Source organism: Amphiprion ocellaris, chromosome 16 (assembly GCF_022539595.1).
Source record: "Amphiprion ocellaris isolate individual 3 ecotype Okinawa chromosome 16, ASM2253959v1, whole genome shotgun sequence".
Lineage (NCBI taxonomy): Eukaryota > Metazoa > Chordata > Actinopteri > Pomacentridae > Amphiprion > Amphiprion ocellaris.
In genome coordinates, this window is record NC_072781.1 from 21764075 (window position 1) to 21787741 (window position 23667).

Sequence of the window (23667 nt, forward strand, 5' to 3'; positions counted from 1 at the left end):
AGTGGTGATTATGAAACCCTGCTACTACAGATATGTACATGGGAAAATATGTCTTTCTACGTATGTCCCACTATATCTACTGATCAACATTCATATGTTTAATTCTAAACCACAAGTGATGGCATTAAGTACGCATTAAAACAACAGGCGACTACTAAGTGGCTGGTTTCTGACCTGCCTTGGATAACATATCAGTCTGTCACCTGTGTATTTCCCCACTCCTGTGTGGGGAAAAAGGCAGCTGGCTAGAGTATTTAAAGCAGAGAAGGGTCAGAACTAGTTCATAAACTTGTTGTCTGGCTGTGTGGTGAGTATGATCCTGTTCATAGCTTTACTTCTATTCACTGGTCAAAAATTCTGATCAAACTTTATGCCCAACAGATGTCACTGATGTGGAGTTTGGGTCTGTTGTGCTTACTCACTGGCGCATCATATGGTGAGCTGCTCCAATTGTTGGATACTGTTTTGCTGAAATGGCAAAGTTAAGGTGGAGTGTCTTTTTAATTGAAATTTTAATTTTGATTAGTTTTTTTGAAAGCTGTTGACATGCAGGTTTGTGTTGCCACTTTACACTAAAGTACTTTTTAATTTGTTAACATCATTTTATGGTTCCTTCAGCCTTGGAGGACATTTGGGATTCAAAATTTTAGGCTTGACTGGCTCAGCTTACACATCAATGGTACCATTTTTATTCCATGCTTTATTTGTTGTTTGCTAACCCTAGTCTAATCACAGTAACAGGGTTACTGAGTTAGCTTTCTCTCAGGAGAAGAAGCTAGATATTTAGCTAGCTGTTACTGCTGACGAAGAGGACAAACCTACTGATGGAAAACAGTAAAGAATTTGTCTATTCCTGATAATATGTATAACAGGGTTGCATGAGGTAGAGTGACAGGTAGAGACATTCATAAAGGCTGACAATGTTATGAAAATATGAAAAATAGAAGAGAAGACATAGCTTTGTTCTACATTCTTTTGGAAAATTGTGTGATAAATTTCATTGTAGCTGTTTTATTTAAGATTCAATGTGGTCTTCAGGGGAGTGGGACAAGAGAATAACTGCATTTGAGGGGAACTCCAGACTTATTTGGTATTTTAAAAAAAATTTTCAAATGTTCTTTTCTTCTAGTTTTTTTTTTAGGTTTGGTCTCAGGACAAGTAAGTTTACACAACAACTGCATGTCTTAGTATTTTGTACATGGATTATTTGAAATTTAATGGGTGGGATGTAAAATGTCCTCCAATTCTGGAATGAACCTTATTCTGCCCAGCTGACAGCATCGTGTACTGTGTATTAGTTTGTCCTTTCACTGAAGCTGTACAAGTGAAATAGTCAAATCTGTTTTCTGCTATGCTGCACAAACCAAATGTCTAAATTTTTTGCAAATTTCAGTCATTATATGGTATGTTAAAAAATTCTGATCTCGACTACGTCTTCTACCGTAACTACTACGGTTAGTAGTACTACTACTTCTATTACCACCACCACCACTACTACTGCTGCTGGTACTATGATTGGGAGTATCTCACTGACATTTGCAACAAAAATGTGATAATGTGATGGTCAACATGCTAAAATAAAAGTTTAATCTGAAAACATAGTCATGAGCAACAAGACCACAAACTGGTTTCATCCGGATCTGTTGAGTTTGCTCAGTTGGCAGCTACATGATGGTTTTGCTGACTGTGATAACACGAGTCTTGTGAACAAGGATATCACCATAAGGGTGAACATGCTCCATGTACATACCACATTTTTGATTTGACCTTTCGTCTGTTCCATGTAAATGTCCTCTTCCTAATATGCAAAACATGTAGCGATTCAAAACTGAGTTACTAGTGTGCATGTAAATTTAGTCAAACACCGTCAATTTCCCCGGTGAGGGATCAATAAAGTTTATCTTAACACTGTGAAAAAAAGAAAAAAAGGACAAAAAGTAATATTTTAAGGAACCATACTTAAATTTTTGAGTTCTGCTGTTTTCTATAATTTCTTGAGTTATACTTAGAGATCATCCAGCATATATCTTAGTCTAAATTACAATTCTATTTTATTTTATATAGTCACTAATCTTACCTGTGTTAATTTCCATTAAGTGAATGCAAATTCAATCTGTGTGCTGTATTTAATTGTAATTTTGGTTTTACAAATAAAGATGCTGTGTCAAGCTTTTATCCCCACTTTTGCTGTACTGCTAGCAGGCAAAAAATATTTTATGAGGATTTTTAACCTTATTGCAATACATTCAGGAACATATACTACTGTTCAAAAGTTTGGGGTCACCCAGACAATTTCATGTTTTCCGTGAAAACTCACACTTTTATTCATGTGCTAACATAACTGCACAATGGTTTTCTAATAATCAGTTAGCCTTTCAACACCATTAGCTAACACAATGTAGCATTAGAACACAGGAGTGATGGTTGCTGGAAATGTTCCTCTGTACCCCTATGTAGATATTCCATTAATAATCAGCTGTTTCCAGCAAGAATAGTCATTTACCACATTAACAATGTCTACACTGTATTCCTGATTCATTTAATATCATCTTCATTGAAAAAAAATGCTTTTCTTTCAAAATAAGGACTTTTTTAAGTGACCCCAAACTTTTGACTGGTAGTGTATATACCAACAATGTTCCTAAATAACTTGTCATAATCCATTGGACATGAGGTCATGTAACTTGTGATTCTGAGTTCTGACAATTACACTTTAAACCTAAAATATAGTTAAGTGATAATAAAATTTTTTTTGTTTCTATTCTACAATTGATAAAGTAAAGACTTGGTGAAAATTGGTTTTCCTGCATTCAAAAGTAATAGTGAAGTTCTGATCAACTGGAGGACCCAAATGCAGACAAGCATGGCAACAAAAGTAACTTTAATTAAACTCAAAGCAAAAAAGTAGATAGCCCAAACAATAGTCCAACAAAATCAATTTAAAGGGGACAAAGGGAAACCAAAAATCATGCAGGAAAACTTGAATAACATGCAGTGAATGACTGGGCAGGTGAACCATGAGGGAACTGACAAACACAGAGGGAGGCTACAAGTACACCAGGGAGACAAGCTAATAACTGGTCAATATTCTGCATTCATTAATTGTATTTTTTTTTTTACCTTAATGGTACTCAAAGCAATTTACAATGTTTCCCATTCGCGCACACATTCACATTCACAACAATCGTGACTGCTGCCATCAATAGCAGTTTGGGGTTCAGTGTTTTCCCAAGGACACTTGGGCATGCGGAGGGGCTAGGACTGAACTGCCAACCTTGGAATTAGTGAACGACACACTCTTCCACATGAGCCAGAGCTTGGAAACTGGTTAGACAATCATGGAATCATAAAGGCAGGAAACAATACAAAGAAACAACATAACTTTCATCAAGACCCACATGGAAAGACTCATTCAGCGTCAAAAAGCAAACAGCTGAACTGCAGTCCGAAACCATAAATGTACCAGGCATGAATGTATTCAAGATCCAGGATGATATGATTAACCTTTGTTCACACCTGTCCCTTGTATTTAAACCCCATTTGTATGAACTATACTCACAATGCCTGAAAATTCTTTTATTTAAAAAAAAAAAAAAAAAAAAAAAAAATTGTTAATGACACGTGTTTTGCTTCACACTTATACCTATGCAGTACAAACCACCTTTTAGGACTCCAATAGCAAAATGAAACTTCTTGCAACCTCAGCTGACATTTCTTCCTCTGTGGGTCTGTGAAGGGAGTTTTAAAACTGCAAAACATCAGAACTAAATGAGCATGATCATTGTGGAATTCTCCCCAAATGAGTGAAGGAAGATGTAATGTACAAGCAGAACTGTGTCCTCTATGTCCATCCACAGCGACTGAGGTCTGCTATGATGAGCTGGGTTGCTTCAATGACCATCCTCCCTGGTCTGGCACTGACCAGAGACCAGTTTCTGCCCTGCCCTGGAGCCCCACGGAGCTTGGCACCCGCTTCCTCCTCTTCACCGGGAAGAATAGCTACTACCAGGCAAGGAGGAGAACTGACTGTCTTTTGCTAGATATTACCTAACAAGGAGCTGTGCTGTCTCATCTGTGATCCATGTGTGCGTATCAGCTTGGACATACTCTACCGTTTAAAAGTTTTGGGTCACCCAGATAATTTCATGTTTTCCATGAAAACTCACACTTTTGTTCATGTGCTAACATAATTGCACAAGAGTTTTCTAATCAGTTAGCCTTTCAACACCATTAGCTAACACAATGTAGCATTAGAACACAGGAGTGATGGTTGCTGGAAATGTTCCTCTGTACCCCTATGGAGATATTCCATTAAAAATCAGTGGTTTCCAGGTAGAATAGTCATTTACCACATTAATAATGTCTAGACTGTATTTCTGATTCATTTAATGTTATCTTTACTGAAAATAATTGCTTTTCTTTCAAAAATAAGGCCATTTCTAAGTGACCCCAAACTTTTAAACTGTAGTGTACAGGTAAACCTGCTGAAGAACAGGTTTTCTATGTTGAAACCACAGTCACGTGCCAGTGTAGTGTAGACTGCAAGAGTACTGGTCACTGTAACTGTTCCTCACCTCCACACAACTCATCTTTCAAAAGTTATGAGGACAAAACCTACAGTTCTCATTTGGTGCAAAAAGCAATTCTTTAGTTCAGATAAAATAAATATGAGGCTGCAAGTTTTCAACTGTTTGCAAGATGTACCTGGATACCTCATATAAACTCAACTCTTCATTGATACAATCATTTTTCAAGTTCATTTAAACTGATTTTATACTAAATACTATGTAATGGTTATGTAAAATAGATTTATTCCAATGCTTTTTCAGTGGAACTGTCAGTATGAAGCAAGATCCAGTTTGCAGTGACAGAACCTGGATGTTTTAACCATTTATGTTACTTTCAGCTAACAACGCAATCAGTTACTTTTGTTTTTTTTCACCAATCTCCATTACTTTTAGCATTTATGTCATTAATTTGAGTATTTTCTTAGATTCATAAGTTATAGCTGCTGAACAATTTGGACATAAGTTTGTCCTATGTTTCTTTGCAATCTGTGTCTGAAAAGTGTCTACATTATTTTAGCCTTCAGTATGTATTGGAAGCATTTATCTTAAAGAAGCTTGAGTGCTCTTCTCATGAAACCAACAGGAGATCAAGGCTGACCAAACTATCGACATATCCAACTACAGCGGCAGGTATAAAACTCGATTCGTCATTCCTGGTTATTTGGTGAAAAAAGATGAGGACTGGCCGCAGGAGATGTGTAAGGTAAGAAACCACATACTGACATCTCATTCCTGGATTAATGTAAAGAACGTACCGTGAGAGGAAAGAAAGCTTCTTCCTTTCAACAGGATGTTTATCCGTCATATAAGACTAGGAGGTTCCTCTTCTTGCTCATACCAGTTTTTAGTTGTCACTTCAATTGCAGGCAAGCAGTCGAAAACTAGAGATACAGCATATGTCACTTTTTAGCAGTACTTTTATAAAAAAAAAGTATATGTCAGCTCGTTCGTTTACTTGCTATAATGAGGAATCCTGAGTCCCAGTTATCCTTTAAGAATATTTAATATGCATTGGAGAATGGAAAGCATGTACATGGAACCTCCTTGGTTTGGAAAACCACAGTTCTCTGTGACTAATACACAAGAGAGTTGCTGTAGCCAGTTTCCCCAAAAAGGACGCCTAACTTAACATTACACAGAGTTTTGTATGAGAATGTGCTTCTATCTGATTGGTCTATAGTTGGGGGAATCCACAGTTTAAACTTGAACTCCCCTAAACATCTTTTGTCTTCAGCCAATCCGGACCATCTTCAACCTGAAGAACTATGTGTGAATGTAGAGATGTTTCTACTGTGTTGTGAGGACTGAATGTGGTGTGTATGTGAGTCCCTGATAATGCAGAAGTGAGGGGGATGTGGTGTCTTAGAGTGGCCTTGAGTATTGAGTAAGTGTGTGTGAGCGTGCAGTGAGCATGCATGGGTGTATGTGTGTCTACAGCGCATGTTCGTGTGTCTGATATGTCCTGAGTGTAAGCGGATGTGCTTTTCTGTCTGACGTTGTGCTATTCAACTTTGTTTTATCCCAATTGACATAGTGTGAGATAATGTTGGGACCATCTCATTCATTCACAGATCAACACAACTCTTTTATGTGGCATATAATGCAATGTGTATATCAGTATTAAGCTAGCAGTATGTTTAATAGAAATAGTCAAAATAATAAATCCTAACATATATAACATCTGACTGTCCTCAGCAATGTCATTCCCCCAAATGCATCTAATGGTCATATATGTAATATCCTAGAAAATGGTCAATAAATATGTAACCTTTATGTGTCTACCAAAATCTGTGCCACTGCTATACAGCTGTTTTAATGTGAGTGCAATGATTTTTTCCCCAACTATACTACTTCCAGCTTGTTGGTTAGCACTGTTGCCTTACAGCTTGAAGATCCCTGGTTCGCATTCAGGCCATCCTGGGATCTTTCTGCATGGAGTTTGCACTTCTTCAAAATAGCCACCCTTTGCTTTGATTACTACTGTGTACCAACCTGACTTCTGCACAACACAACTGATGGTCCCAACCCCATTAAGAATGCAAGAAATTCCACAAATTAACCTTGACAAGGCACACCTGTGAAGTGAAAACCATTTCAGGTGACTACCTCATGAAGCTCAATGAGAGAAGGCCAAGAGTGTGCAAAGCAGTAATCAAAGGGTGGCTATTTTGAAGAATATAAAATATAGAACATGTTTTGACTTATTTCATTTTTTTGTTTACTACATAAAACCGTATCTGTTCATTCATAGTTTTCATGCCTTCAGTGAGAGTCTACAATATAAATAGTCATGAAAATAAACAAAACAATAAATGACAAGGTGTGTCCAAAGACTGGCAGTCTATATTTACTGACAGTATTTACATGGTACCGGATCAAGAGTAAATTGGGTGAACTTACCCTGAGTTTTGTAAAATTTGTGTTAGTGAACTTATTGCTGTGTGTGCTGTAGGCGATGGTGAAAAAGGAAAATGGGAACTGCATTGCTGTGGAGTGGAAAAAAGGACTGAAGACTAAGTATGCTCAGGCGGCCAATAATGCCAGGCTGTTGGCTGCCCAGGTGGCATCCATGATCACATTCCTCATGGTAAATACAGCGCTCACAATGTGCTCACAAAATGTCACAAAATGCAGGTTATTTCAAAATTCCAGCTGTGTCAGAAATGTAGAAGAAATGTATGATGAAGTTCTCTCAGGTTGACTGTCCCAACCTTCTTTTTACCTTATACAGGTCATTCCAGAATTGGAGGACATTTGGGCTTCAAAATTATTGAAAAATAAACCTTCTCTTTTACAATTTTCTGCTACATATTCATCAATAAGAGACAATAAACTATCAAAGGCTTGATTAGCTCAGTTTACACATCAATGGTAAATTTTTTATTACATTTTATTTAGGGCTGCACAGTAGCGTGGTGGTTAGCACTTTCACCTTGTAGCTAGAAGCCCCCCGGTTCGCGTCCTGACCTTCCTGGGATCTTTCTGCATGCAGTTTTCATGTTCTCCCTGTGCATACGTGGGTGTTCCTCCCACAGTCCAAGAACCATGCTGAGGTTAATTGGAAACTCTAAACTGTCCTTCGGTGTGAATGTGAGGGTGATTGTTGTCTCTATATGTAGCTCTGCGATGGACTGGCAACCTGTCCAGGTGTCCCCTGCCTTTGCCTTAAGTCAGCTGGGATAGACTCCAGTCCCCCCGCGACCCTAATGGGGATTAAGCGGTGTATAGATGATGGATGGATGTTTTATTTGTTGTTTGCTAACCCTACTCTAATCACAGTGACAGGGTTGCTAATCCATGCTAATGTTAGCTTTTTCTCAAGAGTAGAAGTTCGATATTTAGCTAGCTGTTACTGCTGACCAAGAGGACAAATGTACTGATGGATAAAAGTCAAGGAAAAAGTAAAAAGAATTTCTCTTATCTGATAATATGCATAACAGGTTGCATGAGGTAGCGTGAGACACTCAATCATGGCTGACAATGTTATGAATATATGAAAAATAGAAGAGAGGACATAGCTTTGCTCTACATTCTTTTGGAAAACTGTTAGATGTTAATTCCAGGTTATCATGTGATTCACTGTTTTCTTCTTCCTCTACCTGCTAAAAAGGTTATACTAACATGGTTCTGGGACACATGCTCCATGCATAATAATTATTATTTAAAATATTATGTTGATTATAAAAAATGCTCCTTCAATTACAAGAGATGTCAATGAAAAAAATAAAAACGGAGATTTAAATTTCATTATAAGTGTTTTATTTGAGATGTAATTTGGTCATCTCAAATAAATTTTAGAAGTTTTCCGGAACTCCAGACTTATTTGGTATTTTAAAAAAATATTTTCAAATGTTCTTTTCTTCTAGTTTTTCTTTTTAGGTTTGGTCTCAGGACAAGTAAATTTACACAACAACTGCATGTCTTAGTATTTTGTACATGGATTATTTGAAATTTGATGGGTAGGACGTAAAATGTCCTCCAGTTCTGGAATGATCCAGTGATTTGCCAGATTTTCATCACACAGTCTCAGACCGATATCTGACACACACTGAGACTAAGAGTATAGTAAACCAATTAAACACAGTGTGACAGCCAAAAACTTCCTTTAAAGGAAATGTTTGTGAGACATCATAATATTACTGCTGAGTATGCATGGTGGGTAGTAAGGAGTTACATTTACTCCTTTATTTACTTGAGTAACTTTTTGAAAAAAAAAAGTACTTCTGAAAGTTGTGTACTCTGCCATACTTTTTACTTTTACTTGAGTATATCTGTGAAGAGAATCCCTACTCTTATTCTGTTACACTGGGCTGCAGTCGACTCGTTCCGTTTTTTTTTTACCACATTAGATATGCTTTATTTTGCCGGAGAGATGCCCCAGTGGATCTACCACATGACCGTGTTTGACCAATCAGACGAAGCAACAATAATCACGTGACTCCGTTTCACCAGCCGTCGTCCTGCAGTCACATGACCACATACGAACTTTCGCGGCATAGCGGCACAAACTCTACACATGTAGCAGACAGGGAATGAAAAAAACGGGGGCATTTTCGAGAAATGTGATCTTGCTTCGGAGTCCGACAACATTAGCATAGCATTAGCATGGATATCTTCGGCTTTTGTCTTCTGTTTACTAACACGGGCGAAGTGAAGCGTGACGTCAGGCTTGATAGGTCCGCGTGATACAGCGGGGGGGGGGGGGGCAGGACATGCAGTGTATCTTGTCACTGGAAGTAGTTTGCAATGTTCAAACACAAAAACTTTACCTTACTACAGGTATTTGTTTCAGAAGCTTTATGTTGTGAAAAACTGAGATTTGGAAATTTGTGTTTGTTGTGCCTTAACTTGTCATTTTGTAAAGATGTTATTTATTTTTGCAATTTTTTGTAATTTCATTATTTGGAAATACCAGAATTTGCACGTTATTTTACATTTTTGTCTGATCATATCATTTCTAAACAATAAATCGGACATTACAATCAAACAGTTACTCAGTACTTGAGTAATCTTTTCACTAAATACTTTTTTACTCGAGTAATTTTTTGGATGACTACTTTTTACTTCTACTTGAGTGATATTATTTTGAAGTAACGTTAGTCTTACTTGAGTACAATTTTTGGATACTCTACCCACCTCTGCGAGTCACAATAGCTAAAACTAAACCTAACATGACATAACAGATGACAGACCCACCACACAGCAGCTGAAGGACATACTGCATGTTCCGTATACTGTGTGTGGTGGACCCGGTGTCTTTGAATTTAACATACAGCACATGTTGCATGACACAGGGACACTACAAGCAGAACGCTGATAAGTTCCACCTGATCGGACACAGTCTGGGAGCTCATGCTGCAGGGGAGGTTGGAAGCAGAATCCCTGGACTGGCACGAATCACTGGTGAACCTGCTACACTGTTCACACTTTATGATGAGACACAGCTGTTTTTGTTCAAATGTTTTTTGTTGTTGTTAGCCAACCTCTAACATCAGACTACCATTCTGATTTGTGGGAATAACAAAACAGGCAGCACATATGAATTTTTTAACGAGTTAAAAGATTAAAAATAAATGTTAACTGTTCTGAATAAATTCTCTCTATGCAACTTATCGAGTTTCAAGTAGTTAGAGCTGAAAAGGGAAGAACTGTAGGGACGGAGCTCGAGAAGGCTAAAGGGCAATTCACGGTTTAGGCATGAACAATGTGGATTTTAAACATGGACACATGGGATTTCTGTGGACACTTCTGAAAGTCTGGTAGTGTCTTTTCAGTCAAACATGAAACAGGATTTTGGTAGAATTTCGAACTTCTCACTGTGTTTGGGTACTGTTATGCCCTCATTTATTCATACAGTCTTTGGTTTCTATAGGAAGCTACCTTAAAATGTGTGACAATGAAGCTGCTTGTAGAAATAAAAGACAGAGATAGAACCAGATAAAATTCAGGCTCTGTCATTCATCCATTTAATACATTCTTTTTCTGTTTAGGACTGGACCCGTCTGAACCTTACTTTCAACACACTGACAATTCTGTGCGTCTCGACACCAGTGACGCCACTTTTGTGGATGTTATTCACACTGATGCACTTCCCTTCCACTCCAAACTTGGTACATGTCAGTGATGATCACTGAAGCATTTCTTTTCATTTCAGAAATTGCTAAGGGACAATTTATAAAAAAAAATGCTCAATGTATTTATTTTACCTTCTGCTTTTAAAATCTCATGTCTTTGAACCAACATTATTTTCGTTTCCATTCTGTCAGGATTGGGGATGCCAGAGTCTGTTGGTCATATTGACTTTTACCCCAACGGAGGAGAACTGATGCCCGGCTGCTCTGCCAACAAAGGCAAGCCCACTGAGCTTGATGCTATCTGGGAGGGTAAGACAAATCACACCATTCTTAAACTCACTTTTTCAGATGTTGGAAATGCAGTGATTGTAACAATGATTTTGATGTAGTCACATTTTTTGTGTCACTCAATCATAGACTGCAGCAAAGTCATTACATGCAAGCCTAAGCCCTCAGCAACCATTTTGTTGACACCCCCAGGCAATTGTTTTGGGTTAACAAGACCAGCCTCCTGTCTAAATCAATGGGAAGGAAGTCATTACTGTAATTTCAAAGGTCACTAGAACATAAAAAAACTGTAACTGTATAGAATACACTTCATCCACCCATCCATTATCTATCCTCAGTGTGGTAGCGGGGAAGCTGGAGTCTATCCCAGCTGACTTAGGTTGAAGGCATGGTTCACCCTGGACACAAAGCCACAGTGCTAACCACCAAGCCACTGTGCAGCTCAATTCCATTAAATTCTATTTTATTTATATGATGCTAGTTCACAACATACATAATCTTAAGACACTTCACATGGGAAGGTGAACCTTACAAAGGTCCAAATGCAAAAATTTAAGTAGGAAACAAAAGTCTATGAATTTGGAATGAATTTATAACAACAAAAAAAGAGAGAATAATCCAAATTACACCAAACTAACTGAAGCACTAACTGAAAACGCTGGAAGGCAAAGCATGAAACACATCTGTAAAACATATGGTCGAGGTACACATGGACCCAGCACAGACAAACTGACACTAACTGAACACAGGTTGGGGCAGAATATCACAAGGAGGGGGAAACACAAAGATTGGAAGCAACACACAGGGTCAGTGATTAACACAATAAAACAGAAAACAACTTTAAAGAGTTACATGAATAGTGGAATATACAGACAGCACAGGAGACACAGGCTAAGGAAAAACATTGAGAAACACAAAAGGCAAACAATACGATACAACAGTGACTGTGGCAGCAGGATTTGCTAATGCAGTGTTTTTGTACCTCTAAAAAGATGGTCAGGGGCGGATGAAGAGTCATCTGATAATACATTCATGCATCTCTCTAGCTTACAAGCGTACCAGAAACAACAGTGTCCTCTCCTGGAGTTTATGAGGATTGCAATATTTATCACAACTGGCTACATAAAGATAAATGATTCCGGTGTCCGTAAGCATCTGACATTTCTGGAAATGCATCACATGTCATTGATTTAATTCACAAACCTTAGCTGACATCCAGCACATCAACAGCACATCAATATCCCCTCCCCTAGAAAAGGAACAGCAGTCACCGTCGCTCATATTTAAATCCATTTATTCACCTGTTTGTCTGCGTTTGCTATCATTGAATAGGAGTGCTTTGTCTGTGTTGGCTTCTGCTTTAAAGGAAGAGAAAAAATGTATCCATAAGGCACATGGTGTGGCCTCTGATCTCCTCACTACACATCCAGTGCTCTGAAGTCTACATCAGGCTTCATCACAGTCACATCACAGTCATTCTTGCCTTATATAGCACAATGACTCATGCATCCTATTTTCTCAACCATGCAACTTACAGCGCAATGCCCTGTGGAATATTGGAGATGTCCCAATGGAAAAACCGTGGAGAAACTCCAGGCCGAGTTATTTCTGCTAGACCTATCTGAGCAGATATTTTCTAAAATGGATGACGACGGCCTTCTTTGAAATGGACCGCTGAGCAGCAAGGCTCAAGTGGCAGCATTGGTGCCATGCCATGATGTGGAGGGGGGGAGGGAGGGTGTTGTCACAGCTGAATCTGCCACTTTTGATCCTATAGATAAGAGACTGAGAGTGGTAACCAGGGCTGCATAGTTGGAGGTCCTGGAGTGCCTGATGTTTGCCCTGAGCTGGAAGAGAAAACAAAGGAAGACAAGATCTCTTTCTATGTCTGTCGCTCACCAACACTATCTCACATTCCTACTCTGACTTTAAGATTCTCCTTTTTGTTGTGTTACATGCAATAACTTCTGGATCCTTTTTTTCATGTAAATCAGTGCAAAATTTCAAAATCATGCCATTGCGGATTCTATATGTTTTTGACATGAAATGCTTCCCTGTCTTCTAAACTTCCAAACACTTCTCAGTGCTCAGTGACTCAGTCCTGGTCAGAAAGTTGTGAGTTCATACTTACAGCTATCTGAAATTTAAGACTTTTGTCTGCACCCATATCTCTTCGCTTATTCTTCTTACCTTAACCTCTTTTCTCTCATCTCATTTCTCCCCTCCAATCTTTTACTAGGCACTTCAAACTTTGATGCCTGCAACCATGCCCGAGCCTATCAGTACTACACTGAGAGCATTTCTGAATCAGAAAGCTTTGTCGGATTCCCCTGCTCTGACCAGGACAGTTTTGCTGCTGTAAGTCTTTGAGTGAACTTAGTGAGTGAACCACTGCTAGATGATACCTTTCCAAGGGCTTATTTTTTTTTACAGAATGTACACACTACTCTTCAAAAATTTGGGGTCACTTAGAAATTTCCTTGTTTTTGAAAGAAGGGCAGTTTTTTCAGAGTATAACATTAAATGAATCAGAAATATAGTGTAGACATTGTTAATGTGGTAAATGACTATTCTAGCTGGAAACAGCTGAATTTTAATGGAATATCTACATAGAGGTACAGAGGAACATTTCCAGCAACCATCACTCCTGTGTTCTAATGCTACATTGTGTTAGCTAATGGTGTTGGAAGGTTAATTGATGATTAGAAAATCCTTGTGCAATTATGTTAGCACATGGATAAAAGTGTGACTTTTCATGGAAAACATGAAATTATCTGGGTGACCTCAAACGGTTATAAAGAGGTATATGAAGGCATATAAAGGTATATAAAGAGGTATCTGTAATTCACATATTTCATATATTCATTTGTTTTCTTTTTAGTTTTTTTTAATCTTTGTATTTAAAATATGGTCATACAGTGACTACAAGCAGAGCTGGCTGGAAAGTTACTGTGGCTGTTAATTCATCAGGAACATGCTATGCAGCTGGTTACATGCTAGCACTACCCAGGCACTGTAGCAATACACCATGATTTGAAAAGAATTTTTAATCCAGTGTAGGTCAAGTGATGAATGTGGACATTGTGAAAAATATTCCAGACAATGGATATATGTCCGATGTGTTAAATTAATGCAAAAACCCGTTGTGTAAATGACTGCAGAGCTCCTTTCCTGATAAGCTGTCACTACATGATTTGTCCCCACTGAAATCTTACAAACATGTCAGTCACCGAGCTGACAAATTCTATTCATTAAACGATCATGAACAATTACTGTGTGAGACATCTGACCTTAAAATTGATGTCTGCCTTTATAATATCCAGTTAGTCAGTTTTGTGCTCTGAGCAATGAAGATTTCCTTCTTGTGATAATTAACATTTTCCACTCGATAACTTTATGCAGTGACTGACAGCCCTAATAACCTCTGACATTACATTACAGTAGCTTAGTTTTCTGGCCTCTGCATGTGCACACATCTCAGTGAACCAGTCTATGTATAATCTGCACTGATGCCCTTCACCTCCTTAAAAAATTCCACTAAACACAAGGATTCAGTTGAAATGATCGATTTCAGTCTGAGTTTATAAAAACTTGTGTTTGCCACGAGATTATATCCAAACCCTGAAATGAAAATTTAGGTCCATGGATCCCGTTAGATAAAAGTTAAAATGGGATGTGATTTGGTCTCAAAAATAGTGTCTTGACAAGCTTTAATGATCCCAGCAAAGCTCCCAGTGGAAGGAGCAACACACAAGGGATCTTGGAGGCATCTTATGTCCTCAATTTAAAATGTGACTCAGGGCTATCAGATGTGCTCAGACAAAAGAAGGGTTGGAAGGAGAAGGGCCACATCCCCACCATTCCAGCATGTATGAGGGGATGCCACCTGTTACTGCTGTATGACATTGATATGGCCGCAAACCTTTTCTTTGGTTTTAGAAGTTGATTCGGCAAGATTGGATTTTCACTGTGGTGCATGGGACGATGCAAATAGGCTTCAGTCATTGCCTCCTTGGTGTGGGCTTGTATCTGCAGCTGTTGGCGGTAATGACAGTTTATCCCTGCCCTGGACACATGTCCCGATCAAAGGAGGCCTGGGGAGCGCCAAGAATGACCTCATATGACTATGTCCCTGTTGAAAGATGACAGCACCTCCTTGTTGTTCACCTCATAAACGCTCTCTAGTGTTATTCCTGCAGCCATAGTTGACAGCCGCACAGTCAGCCTGGTCCCACAGAGTAACTTTCTGCAAAACAAGCACAGTTCTTTACTGTCAAATGTATGAAGCCGTAGTGGTAAAGGGTTTTAGGGTTGTCACTTTTTCTCTGACTGCTCGTTGACAGAAGAGAGGCTGGTACACTCAATCATGGGCTGAGCTCACTCTTTACACCTCACCATGTCCTTGTCTTCACAGGGAAAGTGTTTTCCATGTGCAGATAGCCAGTGTCCTCTGATGGGCCACTACGCTGACAAGTTCACTGTGATTGATGGCATTTCAAAGACGAAGTACTTCCTCAGCACAGGCCGTTCAAAGCCCTTTGGCCGTAAGTATCCTGACCTTCTTGTCCTGGTAAAAATGAAGGTGTGACTTAAGAACTCACAGCTTAGATTTTGCTGTGAAGAAGCACTGAAAAATGTTTCCGGTTTTGGTGTTTCAAATGCTTTCAGCTCATTTGAAGGATAACACACAGTCCTCATTCTTTAGGCTCATATGTCCTCTGCTATACTGATGTTGGGTAGACTCAAAAATGCATTGCCATCCACAAAAACAAAACTATTCAGTTTTCAACTCAGTGTGGTACTAGGAAGGAAAAGTAGTTTTCTGTACTTGCTAGTGGAATAACAACACATATCAAATTTGGAACAGTAATGATATAAAAGATTTTTTTGTTTATTTTTTGTCAGCATTGTGTAGGAGATTTTCTAGGATTTCATCCCAACAATATGTGATGTGTGGGATAAATAACCATGTACGGTATGCACAAATGCACAAAGGTGTACTATTTCTTTTCTAGGTTACAGCTACAAAGTCACATTAACCCTCGAAGGTCCCAGCTGGCCAAACCCAGGACTCATGTTTGTGGCACTTACCGGAGGCAAGGTCACAACCAAGGAGGTCCAGCTTCATTTGTAAGAACCTTAATACACTGTTCTATAGCAGGGGTATTCAACTAAAATAGAAAGAGGTCCAGCCAGTGAAAATTTATTAAAGCAAAGGTCTGGAACATCACAATGTCTAACTTGAGTTAGTGTGATATCTGTTGATGAAGCTTAGTAGTTGTATCAATATCTGCAGGTAATCAATAAGTATTTCAGACTGGCTTTGTAGTACAGCCTTCTGATCTGCTAAACCGATAGAAGTATCTCATCAAACTTAAAATCCCCTTATAATTTATTGATTGTAGGTCCGGGTCCATATAGGATAGTGTCTGGGTCTGGACTCGGGCCATGGACTGCCAGTTAGTGATCTAGGTTCTATAGAAAATACCCAGCAGCTTTCCTCCATCTAACATCTCTGACTGGGGTGAAGTTGCTGAATGATTTTCTTTATTTGTCTAGAATTTTGTGTGTCTCTTTGTTGGCACCAGTGTGAGAGTTTGACTCCCTGATCTGAATGTCATATTTGGGTGTTGTTCCATGTACCACGTTTACCAAACAAATCAGGCTTATATCAGTTAGTGGGACTTATTGTCAGGTTGTTTCGCTTCTGTAAAACAAATTCAACATAATTCAAGCTCATTTAGTCTATGCAGGGAGCTAACCTGGTTCAGGGCAGGCTAACTGTCAGACTAAGCATGAATAGTTCCTCTAGCACTGACCAGTGGGAAAGCCAATATTGTCCCACTGACCGTCTGACAAGCTATCATATTTTTTGACTTTGTTTCACAGAATCAGTCCAAAAACCTATTATTACAGAAAATCAACTTTAACATATAATTACCTAAATAGAATATAAAAGGGTTAGGGTTGTTGTATGATAAGTTATAGACCAACATTTATATTATATAGTATGTGAGATCAAATTTAAACACACATAAGTCTCAATCTAAATTACCTTAATTAAATATTCATCGGTACATAAGTAGGCAGCAGTGCAACAGCCAAATATAAGGTTATATTAACCAGAATTGTATCTAAGTTGGGCTGCACAGTGACGTAGTGGTTAGCACTTTTGCCTTGCAGCGAGAAAATCTCCGGCTTTCCCGGGATCTTTCTGCATGGAGTTTGCATGTTCTCCCTGTGCATGCGTGGGTTTTCTCCAGGTTCTCCGACTTCGTCCCACAGTCCAAAAATATGCTGAGGTTAATTGATCATTCTAAATTGCCCGTAGGTGTGAATGTGAGAGTGATTGTTTGTCTCTGTATGTAGCCCTGTGACAGACTGGTGACCTGTCCAGGGTGTCCCCTGCCTTCACTCTAAGTCAGCTGGGATAGACTCCAGCCCCCCATGACCCTAATGAGGATTAAGCAGTGTATAGATGATGGATGGATGGATGGATGGATGTATCTAAGTTCACATGCATCTCAACCCTATATATTTGGAAACCATGTGTATATATATGTAGATATAAACAAATAAACATGTAGCCTAAACAGTTGTGCACAAAAGTGATGAGGATTACACCTGACTACAGCTGCTGACTTCTCCAAGCCAAATTTAATAGGGCTCATTTGATAGACTAATTCAGCTCATCCGCAAATACTACCATGTAAAACTCAAAGGAACTCAGCAAAGATCTGAAAAAGCCAATCACTGACTTGGCCAAGTCAGGAAAGTGACTTGGAGCAATGTTAAAGCAGCTACAGATCCCACACAGATTACCTTTGCAAACAGTTGTCTGTAAGAACACCTGTTGCTGAGAGATAGTTGATCAGGATGACCAAGAGTCTACCAAGAATCACCAAAAAACATGAATTAGAAGCTTCTGAAACAGATGCCAGTGTCTAAAGTCAAGTGTGTTGTACATCACCATGTACTGAGGGAAAGCTCTTCCTCCACCTTAAGGCTCAGCTGAAGCTTCCTGCTGATCACATTTGCAAAACGGAACAAAACTAAATGAAGTTACATTAAACTAAACTAAACTAAAGCTTTCTGGGAAAAAGCTCTGCGGTCAGGTAAAACAAAAAAATGAACTCTTTGGTCACAATGACCAGAATTTTGTTTGGAGGACAGAAAGTGAGGCCTTTAACCAGGGGTGAACTGGGGCAAAAAGTCAGCCCTGGCATTTCTGGGCCAGACCGGCCCACAACATTATCAGTTGACTGAATCAAGCACAAATTTTTGAATGCAAGGACAAAAACTGACAGAAAGGTCATATTTTCAGAACAAAAATTCAAAAACATCTTTAGAGACCTATACAAACTTGTTGACAAGTTGGAAAAAAAATTGCAATCCAGTAGACCAGGGATATTCAACTAAAATTCAAAGAGGTCCAATCAGAGAAAATGTATTAAAGCAAAGGTCCAGAACATCATAATGTCTAGCCTGAATTAGTGCAAAATATGTTGATGTAAACTAGTAGTTTTATTAGCATCTGCATGTAATCAATAACTGACCATCAAATCAATAAATTCAGTACGGTTCAAAAAACATTTTGACAACATTTATTATAAACTTTTAATATAACTGTACATCTTAAAATAAAATGCACAACTTGAAAAAAATAATGACTGAACAACCTGAACTAACTTATATACATATTCAACAATATCTAAATCTGAAAAATATAGACAATTGAACACTTTTACATATTTTTCCTGTCTTATATCACTCACCTTATACCCCTGCTGCTTAATGGGAGAACTGAGCTGCCAGTATTTTGAATCGTGGCCTGAATGGTGTCAGGGTCGTTCTCAAACACATCTGGAGCTCACTGGTCAGTCTGGTACGATATTTAGTTTTGATTATGTTCATAGTTGAGAAAGCTGCCTCACATGCTATACGTTTAGCCGAACATAGTCAGCATGTGCAGGGTTACTTTCTTCTCGGTGTCCTCGTCTTGTCTGTCCATTTTGTCTCTCAGCTGTTTTCTGAACGCAGAGCTTGCTTAGCGGTTACAATGCTCAGACTTCATTGGCTGAGCAGCATCATGTGAGATGTCTGAACTTGTACATAATTGGTCTGTGTGTTTCCTGAGCTGATAAACAACGCCGTAAACACTGGAAATGCTGCGCCGGGACAATAGAAGCGACCCGTAAAATGTAAAATCCCATTACAATTTAGTGATTACAGGTCGGGGGAAGCTTGTTGAGCAGCCCCCACTAGACACCGGTCCACCGGGACAGTGGCCGGTATGCCAGATGGCCAGTCCACCCCTGCCTTTAACTGAAACACCACACCTTTTGCCAAGCATGGTGGCGGTAGTATGATGCTCTGGGGCTGTTTTACTGCCAGTGGAACTGGTGCTTTACAAAAAAGAAAAATAATGAAGATGGAGGATTACCTCCATGTTCTTCAGGAAAAACTAAAATCATCAGCCAGCAGGTTAGATCCTAGATGCAGTAAGGTGTTCCAGCACAACAATGACCCAACACTCACATCAAAACTGGTAAAGAAAGGGTTAAATCAGATATTAAGGTTTTAGACTGGCATTTCTAAATTAAGATAAGTAATGGCAAGAATAGTATACTGTCTGTGTTTAAGAGACCCCCCAAATTATCAATAAATATGTTTCAAGAACAGTTTTCACTTGCCTAGCAGAGCTCCTTTCTAATTGCTCTTGTTATGTTGTGTGTTGTAGCAAGCTGACAGCTCATAAGGTCAAGCACTTAGAGAAAGTGTAAAATGTGAAGGCATAGAAGCTTTCATATTATTTTATATTTTATAGACTCTAAACTATAATAATTACACACAATCTAAATCACACATCAAAAGCCATCACCTGTCTCATTATTGCATTAATATTTGAAGACAGCCATTTATATATGAAAATGAGTTCCTGTTCCTGAGGTACTGAAGGCTGACCACCATATACTATACTGTATGAGAAGGAGTAGATGACTGACAAACGGCTCTGATGTAATGGCTTGCTTTTTCCATTTTATGAAAAACTAAAAGTATTCTGCAGTTTGATGATGCTTTTAAAATAACCTGTACATTTCATAGTATGTCAGAAATCTAAAACTAAGAATTCAATCCTACAGCTTGCCTTTTGTCATGTGGCCTTTTCTCCAGATAGATACAATTTTAGAGTGATACACAAAACAGAAATAATCAATAAAAATACAAGTAATTTGACAGAAATAATCCTTTTACAGTGAATCTTTTAGAGTGGGTTTATGTTTATACAACAGTAGCTACAGTGAATGTGCAGTATTTTCATTAAGTACCATATTATTATACTATATCTAAAGGCTCATTTAATGAGTGAACAATGTGACACTCTAGGGGTATGCTGAATCCTGGGCGGACGTACGAGATGCTGCTTGATGCTAACAAGTACTTGCGTGAAGTGACGGAGGTGAAGTTTCGGTGGAACAACCACATTCTGAATCCCATGAAACCTAAGTACGGTGCAACCAAGGTGGAGCTGCAGAGGGGAAAAGATGGCAAAATGTAAGTTTATCTTTTTTGTAAACATGACTGTCAGACTCCTTGTATCCTAATGTCACAGAACAATTCAGCATTCCTGAACAGAAGCATCTCAGAAGCCATTTTCTCCAAGACAATGACTGGTGGATTTAAAAAGACAGTTTGTACGTAGATTCATTGATGCTTAATGATAATGGTACTTTACCATTAACAAAAAATGCAACTTGCTAAACCCATTTGTAACACAATTTATTGGTTTGTCAGCTATATTACAGAGCACATTTTGAGCAGTTATATTCTAGGTGAAAAAAAAAAGCCTGATTCAGCCAACTTACACTACTTATTCCCTCTATTCACTCATATAAAGCACATACAAAGCTAGTGTGTGCTAACTCAAAGCAAAAAAATAAATATGGAAAATCAAAAAATAAATAAGGGGATAGGTGAGCAAAGTCTAAGTAATATTCTAAAGATTCTGCTGTATATAGTTTATTCATATTTATACAATCCTTCATGCTCATGGAATAGATAAAATATGTTATAGGGTTAGTGGTCTTGTCCATAAAAACACATTTTAATTTATGAATGAATGAATGGTTTATTTTGGTTACAATACAATAATTTCATTTTGTGCATTTAGCTAGCAAAGAATTATTATACATTCTTACAGTAAACATTTTTCCCCTTCCCTCTTTCCCCTTTCCCTCTCTTCTTCTTCCCTTCTTCCCCCCTTCTCTCTTCCCGTCACAAAAAAACAAAATAAAAAATAAGAGAGAAAAAAAAAGTCAACAAGCTCTGTAACTGAAAAAGGAATAGGCTGAAGCCGAGGCTTATTTTGCCTATCCTGTACAATTCATAAAACAAACCAGCATATCAGTAATACAAGGAATAAAAGACAAAAAAACCCAAAACAAAACAAGGTTTTACTCTAAATTGTTCTTCTTAATCGTTTCACATATCAGTCATTTTACAATGTAATCCTTAATTATTTTACCTTTCAATGCTTTTTTGAAACTCAACGGAGACCTACTCAGGTTCAAAACATCAGTAAGTCCACTCCATAATATAACTCCCAAATATGAAACACATCTGTATTTAACATTAGTTCTCACATTACCTCTTTCAAAGACACCCAGCCCTCTTAAATTCAATATATTTTCTCTTAATTTAAAAAACTGTTGAATACAAGTGGGAAGACTTTCATTTTTTACTCGAAATAGTATTTCAAATGTTTTTAAGTATACAATATCTGAAAATTTTAAGGTGCAAGACTCTATGAGTAATTTGTTAGTAGTTTCATGATAGGAAGCTTTATTTATTATTCTGATAATTTTTTAAAAGAATTAGTTTATTTCTCTGTCATGGAGAAAGATATTTGCAAACTACTGAGAGTGCATTTTTGCTGTAACCAGGAATCCCAGCTGGTTGGTAAAAACGTTGTTGGCATGTTATTAAGTTTATTGGCAAAAAGTAATTAATAAATGCCAAATGCAACACAAATATTAAAATGCTTTACAAAAGAAGAAGCAATTTTCAAGAGTTTAAATTGCACAGTTTTGATTAAAAGTCATCAAGGACTAAGAGCTGAATGCTGTCATGAATTTGAAAAGTCTTTAGATCTGTGTTGAATATGAGAAGGGCAGCAAATGAGCATGAACACATGAGAATAATTAAATCAGCCAGAAATTTAGGTTTGATTTGAGATGCTAACAAAAAAAAAAAAGACTGACCACAACAAAACTTCTGGTACAAAAATTATTAAATTAATACAAAAAATAATTCTATTCTATCTATTCTATTCTATTCTATTCTATTCTATTCTATTCTATTCTATTCTATTCTATTCTATTCTATTCTATTCTATTCTATTCTATTCTATCTGTCTGATGAGATACTGATGTAATTTCTGTCTCTGGCTTCCAGATCTGCCAGGCTTTATTTGTATGTGCATCAGCTGTGTTGTGATCATCCAGCTGATGTTGGTGTGATTCAGGCCTGGGCTCTGCAAACACAGCATTGGGTCTGAAGGAGGAATTTATATATTTATAAGAAGTGATGAACTTGCTTTTGTTGTCAAACTGCAGCACTTAATGTCTTACACAAATGTTATTTAACCACTAGAGGGCAGCATAGGACTGTTTCTAGTGCCCTCTAGTGGTGCTCACAGCTGCAGGGTGGGGACATGGTGAGAGGAAACAGTTATGTTTTTGGTGGTTGTTTTCATTTTGCTTTGTCATTTGTCTTTCACATCATTACAATACATCAGTCAGTAGGAATAAAATATGTTGTGACGGGAAAGTATCTTGCTTCAGCTGACTCAAAACTGGACTAACTATTTTAGTTTAAGATTTATTCCAAGATTTATTCCCATTTCGTGATTATCTTGAATGATCAACCCACAGATTTGAAACAATTACATCATTTTAGGATTTATTCTTCAATAGCAATGTGAGTGAATTAGAGGAGAATCAACCGCTGTTTATACATGGTTAAATTAGAATGTTAATTCACATTCTCCCTTCCAATGTGTAATGCGGTCTCTATCTCTTTTTAATCTCCTTTTTGTCTCATCCTTCAGGTTCCTCTTCTGTGGAACACAAACTGTGAAAGAGAATGAGATCCAGTCAGTGCTTCCATGCCAAGCTTAACCAGCCACAATCATGAGCTGGCTCAGGGTCTTTCAATAAAGATTCTGCATTCTCTCCCTTGTCTCATCTTTTGTGTTGTTGTGCACATTGTGGCAGCTTTATAAAGGGATCAGTCAATGAAGTGAGCACGATGCAAGGGCAAAATACTTAGCCAGATCAACTGCAAAGTCAGCCAAACAGGAAGAGATTAGAAAGAAAACAGAAAAAGACGTGGCAATGAACTCATAAGGGATGGGGAATTATTTTAGAAGGAAATATGTGAAGCCACAAATTTTGCCCTTGATGTATGTAATCTATTGCTAGTTCACTATATGAAGAATAAAAAATAGTATCATAAGCTTGTGATGAGCAGTCAAGGCAAGCACCAAACACCAATTACATATGCACTCTAATAGATATAAAGGGTCTCATGTCTTTACAACACGTTTTTAATGTTTTAATGTTTTATGAGATAAAAATGAACTAACGTCAGTAACGCTACTTATTCAGTGTCTTTCTACAGAGCGTGTAGCCATGCACTATTTAAAACTTGACTTTTAATTAGTCCCATCTTAGACT

At 38.0% G+C, this 23667-nt stretch overlaps 1 protein-coding gene across 1 annotated transcript; it reads left to right on the forward strand.

The window, feature by feature from the left end:
- Positions 1-381: 381 nt before the first annotated feature.
- LOC111586638 (inactive pancreatic lipase-related protein 1-like) lies at positions 382-23163 on the forward strand. The gene is made up of 12 exons (XM_023296404.3): positions 382-436; positions 3858-4009; positions 5152-5271; positions 7021-7155; positions 9863-9971; positions 10559-10678; positions 10835-10951; positions 13170-13288; positions 15345-15474; positions 15946-16060; positions 20318-20485; positions 23040-23163. Exons 1-12 carry the CDS (start codon positions 382-384, stop codon positions 23107-23109), a joined length of 1410 nt encoding a protein of 469 aa, XP_023152172.2. The 3' UTR covers positions 23110-23163.
- The last annotated feature ends 504 nt before the right edge of the window (positions 23164-23667 follow it).

What these genes read in the sequence shown, in the direction of transcription:
- LOC111586638 (XM_023296404.3), top strand. Translation starts at nt 382, where the DNA reads ATGTCACTGATGTGGAGTTTGGGTCTGTTGTGCTTACTCACTGGCGCA. An exon ending in ACTCACTGGCGCATCATATG is followed by an intron (nt 437 to 3,857) that starts GTGAGCTGCTCC and finishes GTCCATCCACAG; the next exon opens with CGACTGAGGTCTGCTATGAT. An exon ending in ACCAGGACAGTTTTGCTGCT is followed by an intron (nt 13,289 to 15,344) that starts GTAAGTCTTTGA and finishes TTGTCTTCACAG; the next exon opens with GGAAAGTGTTTTCCATGTGC.